Genomic DNA, 12044 nt, shown 5'->3' with positions numbered 1-12044 from the left:
GGCTCAGACTGTCACCCTGGGGTGAGCCGACAACTGCATGGAATGGCGGGGCCGTTTCACCTTGTACCCGTACAGCGAGGGGGGTGTCGCTCAGCAGGGCCTGTACCATTCGCACGGTGTCGTTGTCCCCTACCACGTCCTTCAACACCGATATGAGCTGAGCTCTGTCTACAGTGTCGAAGGCACGACTAAGATCAATTCCCAAGATGTGGACGTCCCACATCTTCGTCATGACCAGGTCGGCAAGAATTCTCTTGGTGAAGATGATGTCAGCTGTACTATGTCCCTGGCGGTAGGCTGACTGCGATCTGGGTAGGTAGAGGGACACATGTGGTTTGCATCGCTCCAGTACTATGAGCGAGAAGAGCTTTCGTATGCCGTTTAGCAGCACTATCGGACGAAGGCTACTGCACGGACCTTTCGGCTTGCCTGGCTTTTGTAAAGGAACCAGGATGCCTTGTCCAAGTGCGGGGATTATCTGTCCCTTGCTGAACATAGCATTGATGATCTTTGCTATTGTATTAGCCATAGGATCGTCGGGTTTGGAGGAACAGTACTTCAGGAGTTCATTGGGTACACCATCTGCCCCAAAGCTGCGTCCGTTCTTGAGCCGTGAAGCTGCCTTAGCTACTTCTCTGGCCGATACTGGATTACAGAGGGGCGCTGCTTGGAACGGGGGAAGTGGTGTCGCGTCGATGTTGAAGAGACCCTCGAAGTATTTTGCGATGACTTTGGCCTGGTCTAAAGGTTTGGAAAGCATCTCGCCATTGATGGAACGTACTGAGAGGGGGGTTCTACCACTGGATCTGAGGTCCTTCATGGCTGCAAACATCCTTGCGTTGTCATCCTTGATGGCCTCTACCTTTGCTGCTTGGGCGTACAACTTGGCTGTTGCCAGTTCACGTACCCTTGTGCGCTGATTGTTTTGCAACCTCCGTCTCTCCATCGTTAGCTTTTTCACTTTGACATGTATAGTGCGGGTCACAGTACCTCTTTTGAGCTGTTGTATACGTTGTCGAAGGTCTTTCTGATCCTTGGACATCTTTGCGACTAAAGGATCGTCTGTGAAGTATGTTTCTGAGCGCTTTCTACGCTGTTCTATTCCCATGATTTTCTTACCCTGTTCTACTAGCAGCGTCGCTGCTTCGTCCCAGGTGCTCGGTTCCTGTTCCGTCACTGCCGCAGATACTGCAGATTTCCACTGTTCTTGCTTCTCACTACTGCTTCGGAGCTCTTCCAACCGGATGTTTTTTGCCCGAGAGGCTCGCTTGGAGAACCACATCTTTCGAGGAGAAGATATGGTGGCTACCACCATCCGGTGGTCAGTGCTGATCTCTGGGACATGGTAGGCTTTAGCCTGTGTAACAGCACGCTTCTGACTGATTCGCCCGAGAACAAAGTCAATTTGGTTCCGCACGGTTCTGTTGTTTTCCGTTTGGAAACTGGACTCCCAGGTGGTGATGTGCTTAGGATGATGTTGGAATAGGGTGTTAAGTGCCACTAAGCCATGTTGCTGACAGAAGTTTAACAGACTATAACCATTCGCATAGAACAGCTTAGAACTGGGGAGAAAAGACCATTATTTCATACTTTCTTCCAGCCTACAAACAGCTTTGAACTGGAAATTGTAGAACTGAGACCATTCCATTATTTTCTACATGTATTTCTACTTTTTATCAGTGCACAAACGCCTTTGAAAACAAAAATATGGCCGTTTTTTTTTTCTATTTCTTCTTACTTTGAGCGCAACAACTGCCTCAAACTGGAAGAGGAAAACAAGCTCTTTTTTCTATTTTCTTCCAGAGCATAAACATTTCCCATTCTTACTTTCTTCAAGTGCACAAATAGCTTTGAACTTGGAAAGAAAAACATGACAGACCCTTATTTTCTATTGATCCATGATTGATTGATAGATTCATTCTTACTCAGACATATTCATATAATTATTATATGCTACATAATGCAATCCAACATCAAAATCAATCAATATCCAAGTTGAAAAACGAATTTCAGTTTGCTCACCCCTCGACAGCGTCACGGACACAGTTCATGCAGAGTTTGTAGATCTCGTTTGGGTTCGGAGTGAGAACAATCTCCGGGGCAGACAGCATGGCGTCGATCTGGAACAGCGGCCTGGGGGACGTGATGGCGCGACAGAACCACGACAGGTTCCTCTTCACAAGCTGCGGATGGATAGATTAAGCACGTCGGTGAAGGTTAGACATCCAGGTAATAAGATACACCAAAAACAGTTACTCAAGCAACTGGATATGATTTGGGAAATGGTCTGACGTTTCAGGTAGCATTCACTACCTTTCTTGAACACTTCACTAACAATAACTGCATAAAAAGTTTAGACACATCCACAATGCAGTAAAAAATATAATCTCATTCAAGTTTACAGTTATTCAAAACCTGCACAATGACAAAACATTTGTATGATAACCTTCAAAAAGTCAAAAGAGCAAAAAAAAACATGTTAAATCTGAGCAGTAGACACTAAGATGGGCCATGCACCCCTGGGCAAACAAAACAGAAACAAACTAGCAAAGAAACAAACAAACACGCACAGCAGTAAGAGAGTTGTAGACCCTTCTCTCCCAGTAGTTGTAGTAGGAGTGGAGTTTGGGAGATTTCCCCGTGTTGGTGTGGACCACCAGACCCTCCATCTTGGTGAGAAGCGGTCCGATCGCGCGGTATTTTCTCGCGAGAAGCTCGTAGTCTTTGGACCTCTCCCGCTCTATGTACTCAAAGAATTCCTGTGGAAGGAAATTAAATCTGTAAGCAGGGCTACATACAGACATTGGTAACATGCTAGTGTAGTTCTAATCCAACTGAAGATGAAAACATGATTTTGCAACACCTAAGATACAACTTGTAACTGTTAGTATAATTTGCAACAGTTTTTATCAATTGTTTTTCATGTCCAAATCCTAAGACCCATAATCTTATCAGTATAGTCATATAGGTGTTATCAATAAGACAAAATTTTTACTTTCATGTAGTCTATACCTGTCCCTGGTGCTGAAAACAAGGTGCCTTCCACTGAACACTATTCAAATGGAAAGCACCACGAGTTCAGCACCAAGGACAGGTTCAGTACTGGTACTTTGGTTTCAACCTAAATTCCCAAGAGAAACTGACATTAAGAAATATTAGCATACACCTCTATTTGGCCAATTTCCACTATTTTTAGCCTCTTTGGCCTTAAGTCTCGTGTATTTCTAGCAGAATTCTCACCTTGGCCCCAGGTAAGGTCTCGCCAGCCTTGGGAGGGGGGATCTTGAACAGGTTGGCGCTCTCCACCATGCCCAGACGAGCGTTGATGTCTCGTGCATTCTTCTGGATCTGGTTCACCAGCGACTCAAACTTGCCCATGGCCTAGGGGAACAACACAAGCTTGTTAGCTTTCATTACAAGAAAAAATGTAAAATATTTAAAACAGTTTGACAATGAAGTAATCAGTGATGGAAGATTTCCCCCACACACACATGCATCGAGTGTCCATTAATGCAATCACTCATAGAGTCATAGCTCTTATTGGCCGGGAAAACAGACGGACACAAAGAACTAATATGTCCAGCCTATCTAGCGGTATGTCTAAATGGGCTAGAGTTACGATCAGGCATAGTTCTGGATAGTCTTTGCATATTCAAGAATATAGATTTGTCCCGGTACAGTTCTGGATACATGTGGACTATCCAGAACTTTGGCTGGGCATGGTTCTAGATAAAGCACAGTTCTAGATAAGCATGGCCTATCCAGAACTGTGCCTGACCATGGTTCTGGATAAAGCATGGTTCTGAATATATGTGCATGGACTATCCTGAACCATGTCTGAGCATGGTTTTGAATAAAGCACGGTCCCGAATACGTGTGGGCTATCCAGAACTGTGCATGAGCATGGTTCTGGATAAAGCAAGGTTCTGGATACAGCAGAGATGCTGAGCAGTGCCCCACCTGCTGTACTCTGGAGACGTAGTCGTTGATGCCGAGAGAGTTCCAGTTGAGCCGCTTGTAGCCCGGCCGCAGGACTCTCCGCAGCTCCCGGATGTGCTCGTCCAGTAACTGGGTCTGCAAAACACAGGAACAAGTCTACAGCTACATGTATAGCAAAATTTGCTGGATACATACTTGCTGCAAGGCAGCTAAAAGAACAATCTCTTAATCTTTTTCTTTATTTCTTTATTTTAGGCATGATTCGCCCACATAAAACAGACAGATCTGTTGCGTAAAGTTGTTAGAAAAGATTCAGATAATTGCTTTTAATCTGACAAAAGCAGTTTTGGCAATTAGAAAATGAGGCAAACCAAAACATGTTAAACTTCAGCTACATAGAGCAGTCACAGAAATTTCCAAAAATTGCACCAGAACATAACTTAAGTAAAGAAGAGTAAAGAAACATTTTGTGCCACATCAAGACTTCAAGACACATCAGAAAAACTTTCCTCTGAGGAGAAAAGTGGAAAGGAAACCTGCAACATAGAAAGAATAAAATGGGAAATGTTTTCATACCTCAGCTTCATCCAGTGAGCCCAGTAGTGAGTGGTACCGGTTCAGCATGTGACGCAGACCGTCCACATACCGGATGTACTTGTCCTCCTACAGTCACAAGAAAACCGAACAAAACATTCGTGAATAATTCCATCAGGTTAGCAAGAGGCTGTATAAGAAGATTCTTTATTCAATAACGTTTTACATCTGACGTTTTGGTGACCGTCTGTCACCTTCTTTAGGGCAACAATGACTGGTTCTGATTCATACTGCAGCTAGATGTCTGCATTTTGTTTAAATGCATTATACAAAATATAATTATCATTTTTTGTGTGTAGTTTGAACTCCCTGAGGCACTAGCAATCAAAACGCCGCGTTTTCTGAACATATTTTGTAACTATAAGAACTAGTTCTGCCCATACCTGCAGTGCTACGTTCCTGGCAGTCTCTGGGATGGGGAAGCCGAGCTGTTCCATGTACTTAGTCTCTGTGATGATCTCAGAAAGCTCCGGGGCAAAGTCAACCACATACTTCACTTTCTTCCCTTCCTCACCTGTAAGAGAGTGGTTTAAGATTACCAAATGTTAGTAATGCAAGACTTGCTCAACATTGTTGAACCTACTTTGATTTAGAACCAGACTATTTTTGCAACAGGAATTCAAGAAACCATCACAGCATTACAACCATCCTTCAGCAGAGAATGCCACAAACTTTCAGCTACATATGATCCTAATAAAAATTGGGGATAAGTCCAATTTTTTCTGTTGGAAATTGCACTTCAAATCTGTTTCAGAAGCATGATGTAGTCAAGCAAGGCATCTGACCAGTGGAAGGGATGACAAAAATATACTGCAGTTTGCTTAGGAGCCTGACCATTGGAAGGTCTGGTAGAAGCGTGATGTAGTCAGGCTTGGGGCCTGACCAGTGGAAAGATGGCTACAAGCATGCTGTATTCAGGGCTGTCCTTACCAGCAGCAGGAGCCTCCTCCTTGCCCTGCCCCTCCTCCTCACTCTGCTGAGGCTTGGCCAGCAGGTTTCTCTTCAGGAACCCCGGCAGGACCTGCTCTACCTGCTCCCGCCACGCAGCGTACTTCTCATCCTCAAACACCTTCATCTCCTTAGCAACCGTCAGGTATCTCATACGAGCCTGTGGAAATAAAATATTCATTATAACTAGAAACTTAAGGTAACATTTGTTAAGCAAATGCATAATGTTTACCTTCGCATATGGTCTGCTCTGTTAATTCTTACTCAAACACATTCATATATATGGTGATAGTAGTCTACATCCCTCCTGCTATGAAATTGCAACATGATGTAATCCAACACCAGTTACCATGGTGACAGACATCTGGTCCTGGTCATTGACCTTATGGGTTTGGAGAAGAAGAACATGAAGAGTAGTTCATTGAAAGAAAACATAGTTTTTGGTCTGTTTCTTCTTCTCCAAGCAAATAAGGTTAATGACCTGGACCAGATGTCTGTCACTATGGTAACTGGTGCTGTAGCGGACACCCTGTGATGTCAGATTACATTATGTAGCATCCATTAAAAAGTGGTCACCATATATCGACTATAAAACTATGGCCTAAGACAATACATTCAGCACACGTTATAGCGGCAACGTTTTGATTTTTCTTCAATGAGCTGGAAAAAACAAACAAACAAACAAGTAAACAAGCCCACCTGTTTGCCCTGGTCGGTGGACAGCATCTCGTCCAGCACCTGGAACCTGATGATGACGTGCTTCATGCGGTGGAAGAGCGAGCGCTCCCACATGATCGCCCCGGCAACGGGAGGCTGGTTCTTGGAGAGAGGAGGGTCGTCCTTGTACTGCTGGTAGATGGAGTTCATCGTGTCCACCTGGGGGGGGGAGGAGGAAAGGCGGACGTTAGCATAAGTTTGCTTGCTTATTCAGGGCTCCAAATACTGGGTGGATATGCACCTTATTGCAGGTAAAATTGGAGCTGTGCAGGTATTTCTGATGTCTACCTGCACCTAACCTGCACTGGTCCATGTACTGGGTATATGCAGGTTAGTGCAGGTAAACTTGGAGCTGTGCAGGTATTTCTGATGTCTACCTGCACCTAACCTGCCCTGATCCATGTACTGCATGGTATATATGCACCTTAGGTAAATTGGCACTGTGCAGGTAAAAGATGAATGTTAGGCTAAGCATAAGTTTGCTTGCTGGCTTATTTGTTTATTTAGAATCTCCATTATTAACTAGTTTTCTCCCTCCAAACTCAATCTCTCGGGAGGAACTGACTGAAACCTTCTTTCCTATAAAACTACATCACATTTCAGACTCTGTGACTCACGGTGGAACAAGATTCCTTGTGAATGCTTCCAAAATGGGTTCAACCTCAAACTTTTGAAGTCTAGGGTAAACAAACATCTGTCTCTACAGTCCCTCATTGTAACTCAAAACTTGTGTATGATAACAGCACATTGGCAGAACATACTGCACCTGTGCTAAGCCCTGATTTTTCACAGTTTCTGTCGGATAATTGGTCAACGTTGCATCAGAACTTTACCTGCTGCAGACGATATCTTTGCTGACACGACATTTGAAAACTACAGACCTTATAATATATACACCACCTCATAATATATACACAAATACGACCTTATATGAAACATTCTGCCAAAGTACTATGCACAACACATCACATATTTCACACAGGTGCTGTACATTCTGCCGACATGCTTGTGATAACCCACCTCCTTGCCGAACTGCAGCAGGATGTCGTTGAACTTCCTCATCAGCTGAGTGTTGATGGCGTCGCGCGTGCGGATGTGCTTGAACTTGAGCAGCAGGTCGAACGCGCCCTCCGCTGACCTCAGGGTCTTGAAGGACTCGTCGATGAAGTGCTTGGCCTCGCCCTCGATGGCCAGGACCTCCCGGTTAAACCAGTCCATGACCGCCTTCCACTGGTTCTGGTGCCGCAGACCGAACGGGTCGAAGCTCACCTGGTGGCAGGAAACGTTAACATTGGTAAAGATATTCATGAATAATGTCATCAAGTTGGTGAATGATTGAAGCCAATATGCCAAAAAACAGTTACTCAAGCAACTGGATATGATTTTGAAAACGTCATATCCAGTTGCTTGAGTAACTGTTTTTTGGCATATCGTATTACCTGGATGTCTAACCTTCATCGACGATTGAAGCCAATGTTTCAATGAACGTCTTTAATCTTTATTGGGGCAATTATGACCCGAAACACCCAATGATTCCAGGTACATCACTGACGATGTGTCCCTGTCTGCACCACAAGTGTATTCTAGAATGACTGGATCACTGTGCACTGAAGCTAGGTGTTACAGCTAACAATGGTAACAACTGGAAAAGTTTATAAAAATGTGTTTAAGCCACAAAATGGAAGATGTATTACATCCAGTTTCAGCTCACTGAAGAACACTTGTGGCACTGACTAAACAAACAAAACTTACACAGACTAGCATAGAGAGAAATCTTTATTTAGGTATTCCAGTTATCAGCGATCTCAAAGTTGTTCAAACACTGTCTGTGTGTAATCTTTCTGAGACCTTAGTGACTCATTGGTTTGGCCCAACAGTCTCTATTTTTCAGTAATGAGGCCGTGATAAGAAATAATCATAAGACTGTTGCTCTCTGTGTCTTTGTCAGCAGGGCTAGCCCTTTGCAATTGAGGCACAGCCTAGTTGAGATGCCATAGCTGAGTGCACTGAACAGCCAAAACAATAAAAAATGAAACAATAAGACATTTTTCTACCTCCTCTACAGGTTCCACCAGCCCGTCCACTCTCTTCAGCACATCTTCGATCCTCTTGGGATCTCCCGTAACAGCCTTCAGCTCAGGGCCGAAGATGTTGTAGAATTCTTCAAGGACCTACAAACAAAAAACAAAGACATTGACAACTCTTGCTCTGTGCAGGAAGCAACTAAATGGTAGACCAAAAATAAAGTGAACCAGTCGTTATTACTATTTGCTTTCGCAAGTATTCCTAAGTTTAAGCCTTAGTTCCAACTCGAAAAGAAATAATTACCATGAATTTTTGGTAAAAAATGTCAACCTTCATCAGATTTATGACTCTTTGGAAAATTCATGTCTTTTTTTCGTGTTTGTGTTGGAACTAGGGCTTAAACTTTACTATGGAACTTACCAACACAGGCGAGCTTTCATTCAAAATAAAATTAATGTTACTATTTGCTATTTGAGTTATTTAAATGAAAAATGGAGAGCAAAAGATCTATCCTTGACTGACCTGTGCGATGTCATAGATATCCTGACAGATAGAAGCCATGTAGTCTGTTCTCTCAAACAGTTTCTTGCGGTCAAACTCCCATCTGGAGTCTCTTCCGGAAGCCTCAATCTTCGCTCTGACGTCGAAGTAACACTCCTTCCACAGCTCCAGGGTCTTCTTGGCCTCCGAGGTTCTGCTTTTTACCTGTTCTGTCTTCTCTCTGAGGTGTGGAAAAGTTCAGAGTTATTACTTATTACATTACATTGTTGTACTTTACTCAATGACATACTCGTTGAAATAAATTATAGAAAGTAATAGAGAGCCGGCAATAACTACGGAGGATTGAACCCAGGCTGCTGACACTCAACAAGGAACCCCAGAACTCAGTGCAGAGCCAACTCATAAAGGCCGCACAGACCAGCATCACTATGTACTACCGCAAATATCACATTGCCAGCTTTGTATATCTGTGGTTTAGCAACATTTTTTTTGGCTGGAATTTTTTTTACTTGCCCGTGCACACTAGTTGGGGGGTCTTAAATATAGACAATATCATCCATAAAATTAAGTCAGTTTGTCTAATCTGTACTCACTTGAAGATAGTCCTGATGTTGATGACCCTTGCGACGCGCTCGGCCAGCTCCCAGGCGATGCGCTCCATCAGAGGCACCATCCGCTCGTCACGGTTGTAGTGTCTGGAGATGATCCACACCATCCGCAAGGCGTTCATCAGCGAAGGGATGGTGTCCAGGACTACGTTGAACCCTGTACCATGCGTCAGGTTCTGTAGGAAAAAGGGAAAAATCAATAGCAACCACTTATTAACAAGAGCAAAGTTAACATTCACCAGTGATGTTATCATGAGTGTCCAGGACTACGTTGAACCCTGTAACGTGCGTCAGATTCTGCCAGGAAAAAAGAAAAACAAAATTATGACAGTTCTTAGTGGCAAATGTACAGTTCATGGCACTCTGGCAACAACAAATCCATACAATGTTAGGACACTCTTAAACAGACTAATGGAGAGGTCCAGTGGGTCATTCTAGCATAAAAATGGTAAGTTGTCTGAAGTTCCTTTCCAAAGAGCACAACTACAGGGAATATCTGGGGATCAAACCCATGACCTCTTGGTTCTGAGCCAACTCCTTTGACCATTAAATCATGCAATGCCCAAATATATAACTTAAAGAGAAAAGGAAAATGTACTTTTATTTATCTGGGAAATATGTGCTCTAGAGCACTTAACTAGCCTGGAGTCCAAAATGCTTTAAGATCTTGTACCTTGAAGTGTCTCTCCAGTGTAGAGAGGAACCTGACGTTGTCTTTCGCCTCCACGTAGAACTTGGTGAGGTCGGCTCTCTCTGACTCAAACGACTGGACAAAGGAGCTGTCTGCCTTGGTCAAGATGGTCAGCATCTGTGGACAAGCATATGGCAAGAACAGTTAGGATTGTAAACAGAGATAGGGGGGCATAGGTTATTTGTCTACAGTCTTGCGTCTTTGATGTCAAAAACCACAACTAAATGGGTCCACTCTGATCTGTGAAACCAAGGATTTGGGTAAGTCCCATAGAATTTCAACAGTTACTCTTTGTTTACCATTTCTACAGGGTATGATTAATGCTGCAGACAAAAAAAAAATACAAAGGTTTAAACTCTTACACATGATGAAACAGTTCAGTTATACAGTTCAGAAACAAAAATCAACATACTCTGCAGACTAACATGTACAGTATTCAATACATGTACATGACCTGGTGCAGCTATAGACGTTAGGATTACCTGTACATGTACACGTAACAGCTAAAATTTTACCTGCACCATTTACTTGCATATGTAGGTGGTATTTCAACTCATCCACATGTTTCCTACCCTTTCAAAACAGTCACTGATGATGAATGTTCTTACTAACTGTTAATCTATACATGACTGATGAACCTCTTCAACAACTTATCCTACCTTTTTGACGACAGGAATTTTGAGCTGTTCGTGCAGTGCGCTGAGGGCGGCATTACGTTCCCTCCAGAAGTCGATCTCGGCCAGCGGACCGTTCCCCTGCGGAGTTTTCTTCTGCTGGTGCTCCAAAGCCTGGTGGATCTGCCGCTCCCAACTCGACGTCGCATTCTCTATCTGCAGGGGGGGGGATATTTTTTTAACATGAATTTATTGCAAATTCTGTAACTCTCATCATTTTACGTTTGGAACTAACTGGTAATTAGTTATCTTGATGAAGGCGACTGTGGTCATTGAAAATTTTATCTCTGTGTACTCTATGATTACTACTAACACAGATGTATACTTTCATGATAATTTATTGCAAGTGGTTGACAACTGAAATTTAGGTGCACAGTAAAAAGTTTTGGGCGTAGAACATGAAAGTAGAATGTCAGCAAAACCTAGTTATTTAGATAAATACTACGAATATGATATGTATATACTTACATACTCTAACAGTGCTATGATTTGTCAAGAAATGTTTCAACCTTCTCCTTACTGCGTAACTCCATAACCAATAGAGAACTGGTAGCAAAACAGCTACTTCAGTGTGACAATAAAAAGGTTAAAGGTCAAACCCACCTCTTCCACAAGAGCTGAATCCTTGGCCAAGTCGACCTCTGACCCCTCCAGGTTCAGCTCGGGAATTTCCAGCCGAACTTCACCCTCAATCTGACCAATCGTGCGGCTGATGTGGCCTGGGTAGAGGTAGGTAGTTTAGAATACTAGTAATATTTTTAGAAATGCACATAAAGCTGGTGTTTTACACTAAAGCTAAAGGTGAATGATTGATCAACAAAGTTCTTTATTTACAACCACTTGTTCAATAAGTGCTGACTTTTTTTATGACATGGTCATAATTGTCTCAATGAAGATGACAGTCATCAAATCATAGGCTCTTGTTAAACATACCATTTTGAATACAGAACTGTGCAGTACAGACAGTAAAACAAGACTGCCGAGGGGGGGGGGTACAAACTCAGGACTGACGAGGGGGGTACAAAACTCGCTGCAAAAGCGCCACCTACATTGGCTACATATAAAAGAGAGAAGCAGAACTCCAGTCAGAAGCTTTGAGAAAGGTGTCTGATAGTCATCAAAACGTCACCAAAAACTATCTTCAAGTTGGTTGTGTAAGCGAAAACCCCTATATCCATTAAAAAAAAACAGTATAGATAAGAAAGACCAGGTCTTACCTGTAAACTTCTGCATGTTGATGAGAAACTCGTCCCTCAGCAGTGCCCTGGTCTGAGACTCCTTAATGTTGAACTCCCCCTCCTCCTGCCCGTGGTCCTCTGGTGGGGCCCGGGGGGTCGCAGCACCACG

The 12044-nt window shown here is 43.3% G+C and overlaps 1 protein-coding gene across 1 annotated transcript in view; it reads right to left on the bottom strand.

Annotated features, from left to right (window-relative positions):
• LOC109467205 (dynein heavy chain 10, axonemal-like) overlaps window positions 1-12044 on the bottom strand; it is a 57734-nt gene that overhangs the window by 44778 nt on the left and 912 nt on the right. Inside the window, exons 3-18 of the mRNA XM_019765149.1 lie at window positions 11915-12013; window positions 11301-11416; window positions 10683-10853; window positions 10006-10140; window positions 9318-9508; window positions 8746-8944; window positions 8253-8369; window positions 7219-7467; window positions 6181-6357; window positions 5464-5641; window positions 4917-5047; window positions 4516-4602; window positions 3961-4074; window positions 3241-3381; window positions 2571-2759; window positions 2023-2183 (exon numbers count right to left, since the gene is read on the bottom strand). Coding sequence (XP_019620708.1) covers window positions 2023-2183; window positions 2571-2759; window positions 3241-3381; window positions 3961-4074; window positions 4516-4602; window positions 4917-5047; window positions 5464-5641; window positions 6181-6357; window positions 7219-7467; window positions 8253-8369; window positions 8746-8944; window positions 9318-9508; window positions 10006-10140; window positions 10683-10853; window positions 11301-11416; window positions 11915-12013 — 2455 coding nt within the window. The remainder of the gene's footprint in view (window positions 1-2022; window positions 2184-2570; window positions 2760-3240; window positions 3382-3960; window positions 4075-4515; window positions 4603-4916; window positions 5048-5463; window positions 5642-6180; window positions 6358-7218; window positions 7468-8252; window positions 8370-8745; window positions 8945-9317; window positions 9509-10005; window positions 10141-10682; window positions 10854-11300; window positions 11417-11914; window positions 12014-12044) is intronic.

This window comes from Branchiostoma belcheri, unplaced genomic scaffold (genome assembly GCF_001625305.1).
Source record: "Branchiostoma belcheri isolate BF01 breed outbred unplaced genomic scaffold, Haploidv18h27 scaffold178, whole genome shotgun sequence".
Taxonomy (NCBI): domain Eukaryota; kingdom Metazoa; phylum Chordata; class Leptocardii; order Amphioxiformes; family Branchiostomatidae; genus Branchiostoma; species Branchiostoma belcheri.
The sequence above is the reverse complement of the archived record's forward strand: the minus strand, read 5'-3'. Positions and strand labels throughout refer to the sequence as shown.